This window comes from Neofelis nebulosa, chromosome 10 (genome assembly GCF_028018385.1).
Source record: "Neofelis nebulosa isolate mNeoNeb1 chromosome 10, mNeoNeb1.pri, whole genome shotgun sequence".
In the NCBI taxonomy this organism is placed as follows: Eukaryota; Metazoa; Chordata; class Mammalia; order Carnivora; family Felidae; genus Neofelis; species Neofelis nebulosa.
In genome coordinates, this window is record NC_080791.1 from 1,378,887 (window position 1) to 1,397,042 (window position 18,156).

Sequence of the window (18,156 nt, forward strand, 5' to 3'; positions counted from 1 at the left end):
TTTCTCTTGACACCGGATCGGGCACTGGTGGAAGCACTTGTGCCCAGGGGCTCGTATGATATTCTCAGCAACACTGTGAGACAGGGATTATTTTTATTTCTATTTTATGGGAAATATGACTTCCGGGTGTGAGCTACCCCGCTTCTCTAATTGGCAGTGAATTTCAGAAGAGGATTCTCTGCTTCCGCCCTCCGGTGGCCTGAGAGGACACACACTCCTCTACAATGAGTCAGGGCACACTGTGGTAAATGCCACTCAAAGTGTAAATACAGGCCTGGGAAAACGGGGAGGGCGTGGATGGGCGCAAATGGGCGCAGATGGATCTTGGGTTGGGTATCGAACATTGAAGCTGCAACTCTGTAAAGTTAATGCCGTTGCCGCTAGAGCCCAACAACGTGTTTTATGTGGAGTCCTGTACCGCACGACAGACCGTTAGTCACCTTGGAAAATGTTTTGTTACTTATTTATTTATTTGAGAGAGACGGTGTGAGTGAGCAAAGGGCAGAGGGAGAGAACATCCCATGTGGGGCCCGGGCACGGCGAGATCATGACCTGAGCCAAAGTCGGATGCTCGACCGACTGAGCCACCCAGGCACTGTTTTGTTATGTCTTAAGTTGTACCCTAGATATCTGAGAGTCAGCGTGACTTAAGAAGTTCCCAGATGTTTACTGAGTACTTACTCGGGTTTGGCACTGTCCTGGGTGCTTGCAGTAAAACCATGAACACATCAGAATTTGCACAGAGTAACATTCGAGTGGACAAAATAGGCTACAGACATGCATGCAGATGTGTAACATAATCTTGGGCATTGATAAGTGCTGTTTTTAAAAAAAAATTTTTTCTTTTAATGTTTGTTTATTTTTGAGAGAGAAAGAGCGTAAGTGGGGGAGGACATAGAGAGAGGGAGACACAGAATCCAAAGCAGCCCCTCCAGGCTCCGAGCTGTCGGCGCAGAGCCGGATGCGGGGCTCGAACTCAGGAACAGTGAGATCATGACCTGATCATGACCCAGACGCCCCAAGTGCTGTTTGTTTGTTTGTTTTTTAAATTTTTAAATGTTTTATTTACTTTTGAGAGAGAGAGAGAGCAAGCAAGCGAGAGTGGGATACACAGAATTTGAAGCAGGCCTTCGAGAGCTGTCAGCACAGAGCCCGATGCGGGGCTCGAGCCCATACACCGTGGGATCATGACCTGAGGCGAAGTCAGATGTTTGACTGACTGAGCCCCTAAGTACCCCGTGATAAGTGCTGTTTGGATAAAAATAGAATAACGTTCTAGTGATGGGGGTGGAGCCTGGAACTGCATTAAAAGAGAGGTGGAGGGACTACCTATCTGAATTGGTAAACTTAGAAATGAGTTACTTGAATGAGTTGTGGGCAGACATAAGGTTTAGAGGAAGAGTGTTCTAAGCAGAAGAAATGAAGAGTCCTGAGGCCCTGAGCTGCATCTCTCCTTGGTTTCAAGGACCCGGCAAAAGAATCAAGTGACTGCAGCAGTGTCATGGTTGGGGAGTGTGGCAGGCGATGGCATGGGGTGATCCCCGAGAACCTTGGACACCATTTAGACTGAGCTCGAGTTCCACTGGTCGTCTTAAACCAGACACCAATGTGATGTGCTTTATCCTGTAGGCTAGAGGTTGGCAAACATTTTCTGTGATGTGCCAGACAATCCCTAATGTAGGCTCTGCCCGCCCTAGTGTCTCTGTTGAGGCTACAGCTCTGCCCTTGTGTCAAAGCAGACAACGCGTACATGAAGCAGTAAGGCCGTGTTCTAATAAAACTGTTCACAGGAAAATAAAACTGTTCTAGTAAACTGTTTATTTACAGACACTGATAAGTGAATTTCATATAATTTTTAAGGGTCATGAGATGCCGTTATTCTTTTGATTTTTTTTTAAAACCTATTTTACCTTGTGGGCTGTGCAAAAACAGGCAGTGGGTTGTGGCAGGCCGATGCCTGATGGGTCCCTGTAGGTGAGAAGTTATTTTGCAAGCTCAAAGAAGAACAGCTTTGTAATTTGAATTAACAGCTATCGAAATTTAGTCAGTTAAGGGGGAATAGCAGTTGCCACTGATAGGGAAACTAGCGGGAGAGGCAGCTAGGAGTAGTGATTTTGTTTCCCTGTTTTCAGGGAATGACGAGCAGCTGTGGTCAAGTGATCCTTTGCTTTAGCTCTGACTTTGTTTAGGACGAAACTCCTCATCCTGGCTGATGCCTGGGAGCCTTGGCCAGTGACTATGGTTACTGTTTTCAAAGTATGATGATACAGTGTGTATTTTCTACGTTTTCTTTCTTCAGATAAGTGGGGGGAGAAAGTACAAGGGAATGGAGCAGTTAATGACTCAGGAGTGAATTTTTCAAATCTATGTATCTGCAGCTTGTTATTCTCACCTGCTTGTTATTGGAATGATCATGCTAGCAATAGAATTTTTTTTTTTTTTTAATTTAATGTTTGTTTATTTTTGAGAGAGAGAGTGAGCGAGCAGGGGAGGAGCAGAGAGAGGGAGACGCAGAATCTGAAGCAGGCTCCAGGCCCTGAGCTGTCAGCACAGAGCCCATCGTGGGGCTCAGGCTCATGAACCGTGAGATCACTACCCGAGCCAAAGTTGGACGCTCAGCCGACTGAGCCACCCAGGCGCCCCTGGCAATAGAATTTTAATGTGTGCAGATGGGAGTTTGAGAAATGCAGCAACACCAAATAAATGCCGGTTTCCTCTTAGTGCATAAAAATATAGAGACCAGGATAAAAGTTTCATGAAATCTCATCTAGAAGGCGTTTTCATGCACAGCATTGAACTTGTTTGAAAGCTTTTAAATGCATATACTTCTCTTCCTGGAAAAAGAAGTGAGAAAAAGTGTGAAATATGTATGTAATGCAAAAACTTCTTTTGGGTGATAGACTTTGCAGCTAATGAACTAATTACTATGAACTGACCAACTTTAAACATGGTTGTTTTCGTGAATTCCAATTTAGCTCATCGAGTTCCAACTTTAAATAATCTAGTTATACAACACTAATAAAAAGTTAGATGCTCAAGTACTTTAAGGAAAAATTTTGATTCAGATGAAGATAATCTAGGAGATAGACAACTTAAGTTCCTTTTGGTAGCTTTGAATTGAGTTAAAAAAACACCTTTTAAAATGCTAGTTTCAGGTAAGGGTATAATTAACATCGTTTGTATAGACTTTTTGGAATAGAGTGGAGATGACTACTCATCAGTTTGTAGCTGGGGCATGCAACTTTGTTAGTACCGAGTCTGGTTGGAGTGGAGTAGTTGGCAGTGTATGTCCACGATACATACACTGATATTTGTATAGTGATTTGTGTTTATGAACCACTTGTCACTGTAGCTTTATGATACAGTCACATGGAAGTGGGGATACATTTTAAAACCCAGATACTCTTAAGGAGCAGGGATAGATGGGTTGTAATATGCTGTAATTATTTTAATTATTTTTCCCCCAAGGGGAAACGTTTTAGGGAAAAGTTTGTTTCAAATATTAACTTTTATGAAGGTAACTTTAAGAATCATTTGTTTATCACCTAGATTGATTTTGCTGACACAAAAGATAAAGTGCTGGTGTTTTTCAAGCTGCGACCTGAAGTAATTACTGATCAGAATCTACATAGTAACATTCTTGTTTCATCTATGTTAGAATCACCTATAAATTCTCTCTATCAAGCCGTTCGGCAAGTATTTGCACCAATGTTGTTAAAGGTAAGTAAAATAAAGTAGCTGTACAGTCATTTTTGTTTTTTGTTTTTAACATAGGGGTTTGCATTAATGTCTCTATAAACACAGAGAAAAATATTATTTTATTAATATCATTAGTATTTTGGTTTTTGAAAACGTCTCATAAAAATTGAAAAAAACTTTAAAGTCAGCTTCGTTGACAAATAGAAGAATGGGAGAAAGGTATAAATGCAGTCCACACAGCTCTTATGTTGCTATACAGGAAATTACAAAGTTTTAACTGTTGAAAGGACTTTTTTTTCTCCCTTAGGTGATGGAGGTAGTCAGGCTTTGAGTGGCATGGTGTATTTGGACTTATTTCTCTCAACAGTATTTTAAGGGGGCCAGTTTGATTGGGGTACTTGTGGTCAATGTTTGCTCTTGTCTGTTTTTATTTAGGATCAGGAATGGAGCAGAGACCTTGATCCCAAACTTCAGAATCTTTTGAGTGAACTAGAAGCTGGATTGGGCGTAGTTCTACGAAGATCAGACACTAACTTATCAAAATTGAAATTTAAGGAAGATGACACACGAGGTAGAGAACCATAACTTAAGGTCAAAATAGCTTTCTTACTAGTATGCTAGTAAATTAATTATTTTTTCACAGACTTTTCTGAGCCTGAGCTTCCTTTAAATGAGTAGATTTACAAGGATTTTGAGAAGAGGAAAGTGTAATCTTTAACAATGTGCAAGTCATGGCGAGAGAAAATGCAGTTGCTTCTCACAATTTGTGGTAGTTACGTTCTGTAAAGTCACTGTGAACACTGCATCGGTAACGACTGAATAGAGCTCCTCGGGCGAAAACAAGGTTAGGTTCCTGTGAGCCTCTGGTCATAACATTTTCTACTCAACATAGAACCATAGTTTACGTGTGTTTCTGCTTAAAGACACTGTTATTAATATAGATTGGTGATTACCCTAGAGCTCACTGCCAACAGCCCTGTAACTCGTGCCTGAGTGAAGCTTCTCTAACACAAGTATTTTCTCAGGAAGTCACATCGCAGTGTTCTTGGCCTTGGTAACACTAGGCTATACTTTGGTCCTGTGCTCGGGGGCCATCTTAAACAGAGCACTCACCAATAAAAAGCCCCCCAAATGAGAAAAACACGCAGCTGGATAGGTTGCAAAGAGGAGAATTGTTTACAGCAGGAGATCTGAAACAGGCAGCGTGGCTTTGTAGAGCCTCAGCTGGGAACGTATGCGTGGGGTGACTGGAACTGTTTGTTGCTCTGCACATGTCTGTGAGCGGTCATGAAAACACCGCAGGCATTGATTTCAGATTACAAGTAAATGTTAGGAAATGGATGAGTTCATAAATCCGGCATCCGTGAATACATAGGATTGACCCCTAATGGTCTACTTGGCAAAGATACTTGATTTTAATTTTAAAAATGTATTTTATCTGAAGCTAGTTATAATTTTATTGTACTTGTAGATGATATCATTTATATGAACAGTTCACATGAAATGCATGACATACACAAATCCTATTTTACAGTACTGGATACAGTTTTACACTCTGCTTGAGCAGTAAATCAGATACTTTTTGAATCCTATAGGCCTAGAATAGTGCACATATTTGCAGTGTGTGATTAAGCAACTAGAAATTGTCCAGTTCTTTGGGAAATAGAAAAGCAAATTGAAAAGTAAGATTATTTTTATTTATTTATATTTTGACATTAAATTACAAGTGTTTATTGATTAAATTGTAATCATTTCTAATTTGGATGGTGTTCACTGAGATGCACGGAATGCACAGTGACCGAATGGTGACACATGTGAACTACAGTGGGTCATGTCTGTAAGTCATTAAGGCCACTTCCTTTGAGTAACTAGAAGAAATGAATCCAAACTTAAAATTAGGGCAAGAGCAAAAGTAAATGAATCGACTTTTTGTCATTCTCATTTTTTCTCCTGGCTGTCATGACATTTATGTTTGCGGGGGAACTTGTAGGGTATTTGCATCAAGAAGTAACCCGTCACCTGGTAGGAAAAGGAGGCGAAAGTGATATGACAGGTTTTAGAATTGTAGCAGTTGCTACAAAGGCTTCGGAAAGCCGTGTGCTGCAGAAGCAAGTTTGCTAGTATTAGATGCAGACCGACAGCCTGCATGTGGATGGTTGACAAACACATACGGGGAAACATACTGAGCACCAAACCTGCAAAGCATAAATTTGATGCTGTTAATTGTTGTTAGTGCATTTAGGTAAGAACTGTCTGTTGATAGAAATCGTAAAACTTTATGTACATCTTTGAGAGTACAGGATAGATGCATAATCAGCAAATGAACCAGATAATTTTCTGGCTTTTCATTCTCAATGGGTATTTCTTTTTTTCCCTTTATACCTTTTCAGGTATTCTTACACCAAGTGATGAGTTCCAGTTCTGGGTGGAAGAAGCTCATCGTGGAAGTAAACAGATCAGCAGAGAGAGAGCCGGCTATTTTAAGGAGCTGTTTGAAACCATCGCAAGAGTACGTGGTTCCTACATGGTCACATGCCAGGCTTCAGATGGAGGTGCTTAGGGCCCAGCTGCATCAGAGTTCCCTCTGTTTTACAGCTGTTACTTGATGGTTATGAACGAAATACATCCTTCATGTGTAGCAGGGTTTTCTGAAGGTGTGCATGTAATGTGGGTACAACTTAGAAACGAAAACTTGTACGAAAGGTAGATTCTAATCTTTAGTACATATTTTTCTCAAAAACGTCACTACTTTTCTGCAGGTAGATAGGAAAAGCAAAGCCTGAAACACTAGCAGACGTTAATCTACGTGGAGGCAGTGGTCCTTTTGAAAGAATGTTCGCTTTATTCAAATTAGCGTTTTGAAGTAATTTGAAGTATGAAAAGCCTTAGTTTTATACTCGATTGATTATTCTTTGAAATATTCAGAGGTTGAATAAGTGAAGATTCTTTTCAAAATAAATGCCTAGTAATTTTCTCTTTATTCCCAAGATTTTTTCAATAATACCATTTTAGTGAAGTGTTTGAAATGGTTTTACGCTCTTTTTGTGATAATGATGGAATATAAAATAAGAAATCTTGAACTCTAATTGTATTACTGGTAACGTGCAGCACAGTGACTGAATGACGACACGTGTGAACTACAGTGGGTCATGTCTGTAAGTCATTAAGGCCACGTCCTTTGAATGACTAGGAGAAATGAATCCAAACTTAAAATTAGGGCAAGAGCAAAAGTAAATGAATTGACTTTTTGTCATTCTCATTTTTTTCTCCTGGCTGTCATGACATTTATGTTTGCGGGGGAACTTGTAGGGTATTTGCATCAAGAAGTAACCCATCGACCTGGTAGGAAAAGGAGGCGAAAGTGATGTGACAGGTCTTAGAATTGTAGCAGTTGAAAAGTCTGGGAACATGTTGACTGTATTGCCTAAGGTACAGTTACCATTACGTTTAAAAATGAATGCCTTTTGGTTTTAGGAGTTCTATAACTTGGACAGTCTATCCTTACTGGAAGTGGTTGACTTGGTGGAGACCACCCGGGATGTTGTAGATGATGTGTGGAGACAAACAGAGCATGATCACTTTCCTGAGTCACGGATGTTACATCTCTTAGATGTCATAGGTACTGGTAAAGAAGTAAACTTGTGGAACTTTGGAAGCCTGCCTTATTATCTTCTAGTTTTTCTTTCAAGTTCTTACTGAAAGTGCTCCTTAATGTAATAATTGTTGCTTAGGGTAACTTTTAGAGCATCATATAGGATTATTTAAATGGAAATTTGTATATAGTTGGTTAATTTAAATAATATGTGTCAAATTCTTTGACCATGAATACAAGTAAATTTACATAGATTTGTAGTCCCTACGCGTGTATTAATTTAAGCTTTATTTTGTAATGATCTCCAAAGTCTTAAAGGGTAATGGTTTGTTAGTATTCAAAGTGCATATGCTTTTTGACCTAGAGAATACCATTGGCATTCTTATCCTCAGGAAATATTACACAAGCACATCGAGGTATATGGGCAGGGACATGTACTGTGGCATCATTTGTAGGAGTACAGAAACATTGTAGGAGTAGAAACAAATAGCATTCGAGAATTGGTTGTATAATGCTACATCCACACAGTAGGCCCTGCAACCTTTTGAAAAAATAATATGTATTTCTGCGCTTGAAAGGTGCACGTGGTATATTGAAAGATGCGAAAATAAAAACAAACGTGTGTGTGCATGCGTGTCTTGAAAGGTATTTGTTTTTGATAATCTAAGGATGTGGATGTGGTATTTCATAGATCCTTAGTTTGCTAATTTGTATTATTTTAAATTTTGTCATAAGCATGTGTTCTATAATTATTTGTTAAAAAGACATTTCCATTAAAAATTTTCTTTCTTGGGGCACTTGAGTGGCTCAGTCGGTTAAGCGTCCGACTTTGGCTCAGATTATGATCTCACAGCTCGTGAGTTTGAGGCCTGTGTAGGGCTCTGTGCTGACAGCTCAGAGCCTGGAGCCTGCTTCTGATTTTGTGTCTCCCTCTCTCTCTGCCCCTCCCCCGCTTTTTCTCTGTCTGTGTCTCTCAAAAATAAATTAAAACATTAAAAAAATTAAAAAAATTTGCTTTCTCTTTTATTAGGTGGTTCATTTGGAAGATTTGTTCAGAAGAAGTTGGGAACTTTGAATCTGTGGGAAGATCCTTACTATCTTGTGAAAGACCACCTCAGAGCGGGTGTGTCCATTTGTGAACAGTGGGTGATCGCCTGTAACCACCTCACGGGTCAGATGTGGCAGCGCTATGTTCCTCATCCGTGGAAAAGTGAGAAATACTTCCCTGAAACACTCGACAGACTGGGCAAGCGCCTGGAAGAGGTATCGTTCGTTTCTCTGGATCTCTGACTTTAAGTGTCAGGTAGTCCTCACTTGTTTGGGCATGTATTTATCATTAATAAGCATTACACATCTGAGAGAAATCATTTATTCTTTTGGGAGAGAATAAGAATTAAAGCTCGTGTGAGGTAATTTGTGGCGGTCATGTGATCCAGTGCCCGGTGCCCAGTGGGACCACCTAAGTGCTGGTTTCCATCTGCTTTCTTTCTTCCTTCTTTTTCTTTTTTTCTTTTTTATTCTTTTGACAGACAATGTGAGCAGGGGAGGGACAGAGAGGGGGGAAAAGAGAGAGAGAGAGAGAAAGAGAGAGAGAGAGAGAGAGAGAGAGAGAGTGAGTCCCAAGCAGGCTCTGTGCTCTCAGTGCAGAGCCTCACATGGGGCTCCATCCCATGCCCTGGGATGGTGACCTGAGCCAGAATCCAGAGCTAGCTGCTGAGCCAGCTGAGCCACCCAGAAGCCCCTGTCACTGTGTAGAACAATGAATAATAAGCCAGTATCATGGTAAGTTCCATACACGACTAATGAAATGCTAGTGTTGTTGGAAGCTGCACGTTCTTACAGTTTGAGTTTCAGTCTATTAGAGCTGTTGTTGTCCTCAGATTGCCTGAGCTTTGTGCAGTGAGTGCCCACTTACGTTGGCTCTTAGGTCATTTTGACAGGAACCCAGTTGTCTCCTTGACGACTCCCTTACTTTCGGCCCCCAAGTATGCCCGCCCATCTTGGAAAGTCTTGTGCCTCGTTTCTGGAATTAGTCATTTCTCCCGCTGCTTTTTACTGAAAAATGGTATCTAGTAACAGTTGTCTGGTTGGGGAATGGCTGTTGCTTTCAGGCCTTCCCAGTAGATGGGTGTTATATTGGTATTTTTGTTCTTAGCAAGAGGAAACTGAATCAGTAGTTTGTAGTCATATTTTGAACTTCGATGAAAGGTTGTAATGTTTTTACTTAATTTTTTAATTGGTGCCGGACATTTTATTTATTCGTTATTTTTTAAATTAAAATACCACACCTTTTATTCATTTAAACTATAGACAATTTTTTTTTTTTAAAGTAGGCTCCATGGCCAGCCTGGGGCTTGATCTCAACAACCCTGAGATCAACAGTTGGTTGTGTGCGCTGCCAACTGAGCCAGCCGGGCGCCCCTGATGGGGGATGTTTTAGATACAAAATACAACAATTTGTTTTCTATTATTGTAAACTACACATAACAGGGTTGTTAACATATTATTTCATTAGTAGAATGGAACTTAATGCAGAATAATGAAAATTAGAAGTTTTTACATGTGTTGAAGTCTCTAAAACGTTGCTTAAATGAACTTTAAACATGTTTAAAAACATTTAGATTTGATGTTTTCATGAGGTTTGAGCACATGGACAGTAGTGTAATGATAGATCTTCGAGCGCCACTTTGATTACTGATGAGTCGTAATTCTCAAGATTAGTCTTATCACTCATTTCAGTGAACCTAGTTTAAATAAATTCTGGCTCAGTATATTTAGACTTCAGATTGATTTAAATAAATTTGTTGTTTTGATATTTTATGTTTTAGGTCTTGGCTGTTAGAACAATTCATGAGAAGCTTCTTTATTTTTTACCTGCCAGTGAAGAGAAAACGATATGCCTGACTCGAGTATTTGAACCCTTTACCGGCCTGAATCCTGTGCATTATAATCCATATACTGAGGTTGAATCCTGTTTTGTCTGTCAATTTCCTGTTTGTGTCGTCCTTCTCAAGGCAGACATTTATATACTAAAAGTCTAATAATGTTGTTAATTTGTTTAGCCTTTATGGAAAGCTGCAGTGTCTCAGTATGAAAAAATTATTGCACCTGCGGAACAGAAAATAGCAGGAAAATTGAAAATTTATATTTCAGAAATTCAGGACAGCCCACAGCAGGTAAAATGCTGAAATATTTCCCTTAAGCTGTTTTAGGAGATATTTATATATTTACTAAGTTGATCAACTTAGGATGAATATATACTGTTTTTATTTTATATTAGCTTCTTCAAGCGTTTCTGAAATACAAAGAGCTGGTGAAGCGTCCAACTATAAGTAAAGAATTGATGTTAGAAAGAGAAACTTTACTGGCAAGACTCGTGGACTCAATAAAAGGTAAAAGCTTATCAGAGATTATAGCGTTTACCTAAGAAAATATTTTTGTAGGTTACTTTTTCTTGTATACTATTTAGGATTAAGAGTGTATCTTATAACAATATAGGTGGAAGATTAATTTACTATTTTTGTTACAAATTACAGATTTTTATTATTTATTCTTTTAAATGTTTATTTTTGAGAGAGTGCGAGTTGGGGAGGAGCAGAGAGAGAGGGAGACAGAGGGTCTGAGGCAGGCTCCAAGTTGTCAGCACAGCTGTCAGCCCCATGTGGAGCTTGAACTCACGAACCACGAAAGCATGACCTGGGCCAAATTCGGACACTCAACCACCTGCGCCATCCAGGTGCCCCAAATTACAGATTTTAAAAATTAGTTATTTTCTTTCTCTGTCTCATTGGATGCATGGTAAGGTTCCTGAGGGCAAAGGACCAAGTCTTACTATTTTTCTGTTCATTACCTTTAATGTACTACTTGGTGCATGGAAAGCATTTAGGAAGTACTTGCCGAATGTGTGTAATCATTTATTTGACTTAAATGTTACAGATTTTCGATTAGACTTTGAGAATCGATGCCGAGGAGTTCCTGGTGAGGCGTCTGGACCACTTGCTGGCAAAAACCTGTCGGAAGTTGTTAATAATATAGTTTGGGTTCGCCAGTTGGAACTGAAGGTATTAGTTTTGATAGATGTTGAAGGATACTAGTTGTAAAATGTGCCAAAGTAATGTAGAAGGCACTCTAGAACTGGAGTGAAAACATTAAAAACATTCTCTGTTTTCTTTGGCGTATCCATCTAATTTTCTTGTGCAGATTTCCGAAAAAGGGTACAGACGTGGCTGTAATGGTCTACTCATTTTTATGTAGGGATAATTATCAAGTAACTTATTACCCAGGTGCCGTTGTTACAGGTAAAGTACCTTCTTAGAAATATTCAAGAGGATGGGGTGCCTGGGTGGCGCAGTCGGTTAAGCGTCCGACTTCAGCCAGGTCACGATCTCACGGTCCGTGAGTTCGAGCCCCGCGTCAGGCTCTGGGCTGATGGCTCAGAGCCTGGAGCCTGTTTCCAATTCTGTGTCTCCCTCTCTCTCTGTCCCTCCCCCGTTCATGCTCTGTCTCTCTCTGTCCCAAAAAAATAAAATAAAAAAAAACGTTGAAAAAAAGAAATATTCAAGAGGAAACCATCTTTTACTTATTTTCAAAGGATTGTTTTAATCCTTCGAGATTATCATAGTAGAATGTTGGTCGTTGTGAGGTCTCTCTGAAAGTGTATTTCTGTGAGTAAATCATTCTAGGTTGGAGGGAGTTAAAGGAAATGTGAAGGTAATTATGACTTTGCGTGAGGTAGTGTCAGCAGTTTCTGGGTTTAACGGCTATTATGTTAATGTTTTAGTATTACTAAAATTGATCTCAGATTCTCACGTACTCACTATTTAATGTACGTGGTATGGTACTTGACTCATATAATGAACATTACCTGGTTATAGTCTGTGACTAAGAGCCAGAAGACATAGAATATTATAAAGGCTAGTATATTTGAGAGTTCTGCCTATTGAAGTTTGTATTTTTGATGTTTTATTTTCTGGAATATTCTGCCCAATTTTGTCAGTCAGCTTTCCAAATTGCTATAAGGTTCTTTGTACAGTTGTGGAAGAAAGGCATTTCTTTCTTTTAATTGCTATTCCGACTGGCAGTTATTGTTTGAGCTGTTTGTGAGAGCACTTAGCACATTATTGCTTCCTTTGTTTAGAGACATTGCTGAATTATTGGAAGTTTGCCTTGAAATTCCCTTACCTTACCCTTCAGGTTATACCCAGTTGGCATTATCATCTGTGTTTTGTTATTCTGAGGTTGTCTAAAGCGGAGCAGAGTAGGGGTTGATTTTCTTACATTCCTTGGCAAGTTTTCTATTTTACTGTGTATAGTTGAATGGGAAAATAATTTCTGAATCACAGATTAGAGAATGTGGTTCCTTTTGTGCTAATCTTATAATAAGTATTAATACATTCTTGTTAATATTCATGTAATTTGGCTTTTTAAGGTGGATGATACTCTCAAGATTGCAGAGGCTCTTTTATCTGACTTGTCAGGATTTCGATCTTTCCATCGAGCTGCCGAAGATCTGTCAGACCAGTTTAAACTGTATGAACAAGAACAATTTGATGATTGGTCCAGGGACATTCAGTCCGGTTTGTCTGATTCCAGATCCGGCTTGTGGTAAGTGTAACTACACTAAACAGTGAAATCTACACAAGGATCTTGTTTCTTATGTGAGTAATCTAAGTGACAGGATGGAATTAATGATCTCTCTTCTCTCCTTTCCCCAAACTTGCTGCTGCTCCTTAAAAAAATTTGTGTTAGTTTTTGATTTTCAGCTTTTAAGTCCTGACAGTTGGGGACTTGGGAGATTGAGTTAGTTGGCCACCCGCCTTGCTTCTTGGGTCTGTTTCTCAGACCTACAGATTCTGATTTTGGAATGAGGCTGTCCTTTCCCATGGTTCTTTGCTATCGATATTCATATATGTTTTTCTACCTTTTTTATGTGAAGATTATTTACATGGGCACACACACAAACACACCATTATCAATTGTAAAATTTCATAATTTCAAACTCTTTGAGGTAGAGAGTATTTCTTTATGAAATACTCTTATGGCGCCTACCATAGGATAAGGGTTTGGTCAACATTTATTGAGCTAGATTGAACCTAATTTAGTTGGTTAACCTAATTATTCTAATGGCTGTTTAAAATGGATGGTCTAGGGGCGCCTGGGTGGCTCAGTTTATAAAGCATCCGACTTCAGCTCAGGTCATGATCTCACAGTCTGTGGGTTCGAGTCCCGTGTTGGGCTCTATGCTGACAGCTCAGCCTGGAGCCTGCTTCAGATTCTGTGTCTCCCTCTCTCTCTGCCTCTCCCCTGCTCATGCTTTGTCTCTCTTTGTCTCAAAAATAAATAAAAACATTAAAATAAAATAAAAAGAAAAAATGTCCTGTTTTAAAAAAAAAAGTATAGTCTGGAAAAACCATTGTTTCTTTGTTCAGGTAAACTTTTCTTAGTGTATTATTATATTTTTAGAAACTAGTCATGTTTTAGTTTTTAGAAACTTGTTACTTTTCAAAAGTTAATTTTGTTCATAATATGAAATTCTGTGTATTTTCCCTATCTTTATTATATGTGTTGTTAAGTGGGTGGGATAGATTTGTTCTTTGCTTTTCAGTAGCTTGCGTTTTAAGACCTACGTGTTTTCTAAATGATAAAAGTGATTCGAAGGAATAAGCATTATATAAACCTGATCCTGAAAGAGAGGTCATGAGAATAAAATACTTGTTGATCACTTTAGCTCAGTGTTGTCACAGTCCACGCTGACTTGAATGACCTGATTTAAAAGTAGCTGCTGTAGCCTTGAAAGAAACACAAAGGCCAGTCCTTAGGTAGAGAAACAAAGATCCGAGGAATGAAACATTTGAGTATCTCTACTCCTACCATTTTTATGTTCTTTGTCATTGATCCTTTTTTTTAAAAAATTTTTTAATGTTTATTTATTTCTGAGACAGAGACAGAGCATCAGTGGGGGAGGGGTAGAGAGAGAGGGACACAGAATCTGAAGCAGGCTCCAGGCTCTGAGCTGTCAGCACAGAGCCCCATGTGGGGCTCGAACTCACAGACCACAAGATCATGACCTGAGCCGAAGCTGGACTCTCAACCGACTGAACCACTCAGGCGCCCCTATCATTGATCCTTTAATGAAAGTATTAAAGGGCCAAGTAGGCTGACTCAAAAAAAAAAAAAAAAAAAATCTAAGGTACCCTTTAGAAGATGAATCACCACCTTTTCTCTTTTTTTTAAATTTTTACATTTAGTGTTTATTTTTGAAAGAGAAACAGAGAGAGAGCACAAGCAGGGGAGGGGCAGAGAGAGAGGGAGCCACAGAATCTGAAGTAGGCTCCATGCTCTGAACTGTCAGAACAGAGCCCGATATGGGGCTCAAACTCACGAATGGTGAGATCATGACCTGAGCTGAAGTCGGTTGCTTAACTGACTGAACCCCCCCAGGTTCCCCCAAACCTTTTCTGTTTATGGTGAATATGATGTGAGTTTTGAGTCTTAGCTGAAGGCTAAGCAACTGATTTTTCTGACTTCAAAAAACTGTTTGAGTGAAATATTAATGTGATGGTGTAGTTTGGGTATTGCAGTTTATTACCAAGATCTGAATTGTGAGATACCATGTAGAAAAAAAGATTACTTGGAAACTATGATTAAAAAATTTTTTTTTTTACTTTGAGTTAATTTTATATTTATAGAAGAGGTATAAAAACTGTTGTGTTTTTTATGTCAAGAGTGAGAATGTGAAACTTAAGAAGTTATTTTATTTTGTAGCATCGAGGCTAATAGTCGAATTATGGAATTGGATCCTAGTGATGGATCATTAAAGGTGCATTATTCAGATCGGTTGGTGATTCTCCTGAGAGAAGTTCGTCAGCTTTCTGCTCTTGGCTTTGTTATTCCTGCCAAAATACAGCAAGTTGCAAACATTGCACAGAAATTCTGCAAGCAAGCAATTATTCTTAAACAAGTATGGCATTACATTTTTGAATATATGACTGTTCTGAGTTCATTGCATTAGACTATTTTAAGGGCTTCATTTTCTACTTTTGTTATTTTTTAGGCTAATAGAATAGCACCAGTGAGTCTTGTGAAATTATGGTTTGCTAAATGACTACTTTACAAAATTTGCTTTTTAAGCCTATAGAGGAATTCATTAATTTGAAGTATTGATATTCATTCTAAAAACATTTGGAAAATTAGAATGTAATTTTTCTTTTTCCTTTTCTTTCATGTTACATGCATGGATATTAAAGGACTTTCTAACCAAAGCGTCCTCTGTCCTCCGCTCACCTTCAGTAGGCAGGTTCTTAGAGATTTACAAGGCTGATGGACTAGTCTCTATTTCTGGTCATTTCCTGGGTCTGTCTGTTCAGCACATTGCCATCATATCATTTACCTGTTTATTTTTTTAATGTTTTTTAAAGTTTGCTTATTTATTTTGAGAAAGAGAGCAGGCAAATGTTTGTTAGTGGCAGAAGCAGGCGGAGGGGGGGTGGGAGAGAGAGAGAGAGAGAGAGAGAAAGAGAGAAAGAAAGAGAGAGAGAGAGAAAGCCAAGTAGGCTCTGCACTGTCAGCGCAGAGCCCAGTGCGGGCTCAAACTCATGAACTATGAGGTCATGACCTGAGCCGAAATCAAGAGTCAGATGGTTCACCCATAGAGCCACCCAGGTGCCCCACATTTCCCTGTTTAAAGCCAACTATTACCCCTCGTTGTGTGTCTCTTTAGCACAGTCCTCAGGCCCTTGTTAATCATGCTCTAACTGACCTGACTGGCTGTGGCCTTCACCCCCTGGACTCATCCCCTTCAGGTTGTGCCCTATGCTTCAATCACACGAGACCCGGTTCTCCTCTGAATGTGTCTCCATTCATGGATACCTGTTCCTTCTTAGTAGAAAACTCAGACTCATCCCTAATTCCCCACTCAGAAATCTCTTTCTTTGTTTTGTCTTCCTTTGGGTGATCCGTCCTATTCCGTATGCAGTATGCACATCAGTCTTGAACGCTTTTCTGTAGTATTGGATGTGTTTTGTCTTTTCGTTCATGTAATTAACAGATCTTAGAGGTCAGGAACGGTATCTTAGAGGCAGGAATGGTATCTTAGAGGCAGGAACGGTATCTTAGAGGCAGGAACGGTATCTTAGAGGCAGGAACGGTATCTTAGAGGCAGGAACGGTATCTTAGAGGCAGGAACGGTATCTTAGAGGCAGGAACGGTATCTTAGAGGCAGGAGAGGTGTCTCAGAGGCAGGAGAGGTGTCTCAGAGGCAGGAGAGGTGTCTCAGAGGCAGGAGTGGTGTCTCAGAGGCAGGAGTGGTGTCTCAGAGGCAGGAGTGGTGTCTCAGAGGCAGGAGAGGTGTCTCAGAGGCAGGAGTGGTGTCTCAGAGGCAGGAGTGGTGTCTCAGAGGCAGGAGTGGTGTCTCAGAGGCAGGAGAGGTGTCTCAGAGGCAGGAGTGGTGTCTCAGAGGCAGGAGTGGTGTCTCAGAGGCAGGAGAGGTGTCTCAGAGGCAGGAGTGGTGTCTCAGAGGCAGGAGAGGTGTCTCAGAGGCAGGAGTGGTGTCTCAGAGGCAGGAGTGGTGTCTCAGAGGCAGGAGTGGTGTCTCAGAGGCAGGAGTGGTGTCTCAGAGGCAGGAGAGGTGTCTCAGAGGCAGGAGTGGTGTCTCAGAGGCAGGAGTGGTGTGTTAGAGGCAGGAGTGGTGTCTTAGTGGTCAGGAACAGTATGTTAGTGGTCAGGAACAATATATTAGAGGCAAGAGCAGTATCCTGTCTGTCTTGCTCTCCATCTGTTCTTTGAGCGAGGATCCACTGAGCACCTGTACTGCTGTGCACAGTGTAGCGAGGGTGTGAGATGAATACATGGCTGCTGTATTCTGGCACATGGTTTCTCGGCCTCAGCACTGTTAACATTTTGCACCACTTCTTTTCTGTGGGGGCGTCCTGTGCATTTTAGGGTGTTGGGTAGCCTCTCTGGCCGGTAGCACCTGCCTAGTATTGACATTCAAAGGTGTCTCCTGACGTTGCCAAGTGTCCCCTTGGGTGCAAATCAACCATGGTTGCAAACCACTGGTCTAGAGGGAGAGAGCGAAACAAACAATGAATCCTCATAAATATCAGGCCTTCTGGTAGATACCTTATTTATGTTATTTCAGTTAACTCCCCGTTTTTCACATTACTAATTGGGGATCTGATTCATAACATAGTTTTTCTGATGCCACGTAGCTAGTAAGTTATGAAGCTGGGATTTGATACCAAAGGTGGCTCCAAAGCCCATATTTATTCCATTAAGTTTATGTACTGATGACAGATAAGTGAAAACTTGATAAAATAGGTATTGGGGTACCTGGGAGGCTCAGTCAGTTGAGCATCCAACTTCGACTCAGGTTATGATCTCGTGGTTCGTGGGTTCGAGCCCTGTGTTGGGCTCTGTGCTGACTGTGGAGGCTGGATCCTGCTTCCGATTCTGGGGTATCGCTCTCTCTGCTCCTCCCCCAGTCATGCTCTGTCTCTCTGTCTCTCTCTCTCTCTCTCTCTCTCTCTCTCTCAAAAGTAAATAAACATTAAAAAAATAGGTAATATATTACGAGTACTCTATTAAAGATTTTGTAAAGTCCCAGGAAAGCATAGAGGTGGCAATTTTCAGTTATTTCCTGGGTAGGGGTAGAGGCAGTATCAGGTAAATCCTTACGGAGGAATGCTGTTTGGTGTGAGCCTGGAGGGGTATGTGGGTTCTCTCAGGAGCACGAGGGTGGGGTGGGTGAGTGTTACACAGAGGGGCTGCGTCTTCGAAAGCAGAGAGGCTTGCTCACTCTCGTATACTGTGTATTTAGTGCACAACACAGGAGCTCCAAGGACGAGTGTGGTCATGTAGCATCGGCA

General features: G+C 40.4%; 1 protein-coding gene across 8 annotated transcripts in view; it reads left to right on the top strand.

Annotated features, from left to right (window-relative positions):
- DYNC2H1 (dynein cytoplasmic 2 heavy chain 1) overlaps positions 1 to 18,156 on the top strand; it is a 339,313-nt gene that overhangs the window by 2,377 nt on the left and 318,780 nt on the right. For all 8 annotated transcript variants that reach the window (XM_058686526.1, XM_058686519.1, XM_058686520.1 and 5 more), the window contains exons 2-12: positions 3,550 to 3,720; positions 4,135 to 4,270; positions 6,090 to 6,208; positions 7,174 to 7,318; positions 8,322 to 8,554; positions 10,120 to 10,254; positions 10,354 to 10,467; positions 10,572 to 10,683; positions 11,228 to 11,352; positions 12,720 to 12,895; positions 15,056 to 15,251. In XM_058686526.1, coding sequence (XP_058542509.1) covers positions 3,550 to 3,720; positions 4,135 to 4,270; positions 6,090 to 6,208; positions 7,174 to 7,318; positions 8,322 to 8,554; positions 10,120 to 10,254; positions 10,354 to 10,467; positions 10,572 to 10,683; positions 11,228 to 11,352; positions 12,720 to 12,895; positions 15,056 to 15,251 — 1,662 coding nt within the window. The remainder of the gene's footprint in view (positions 1 to 3,549; positions 3,721 to 4,134; positions 4,271 to 6,089; positions 6,209 to 7,173; positions 7,319 to 8,321; positions 8,555 to 10,119; positions 10,255 to 10,353; positions 10,468 to 10,571; positions 10,684 to 11,227; positions 11,353 to 12,719; positions 12,896 to 15,055; positions 15,252 to 18,156) is intronic.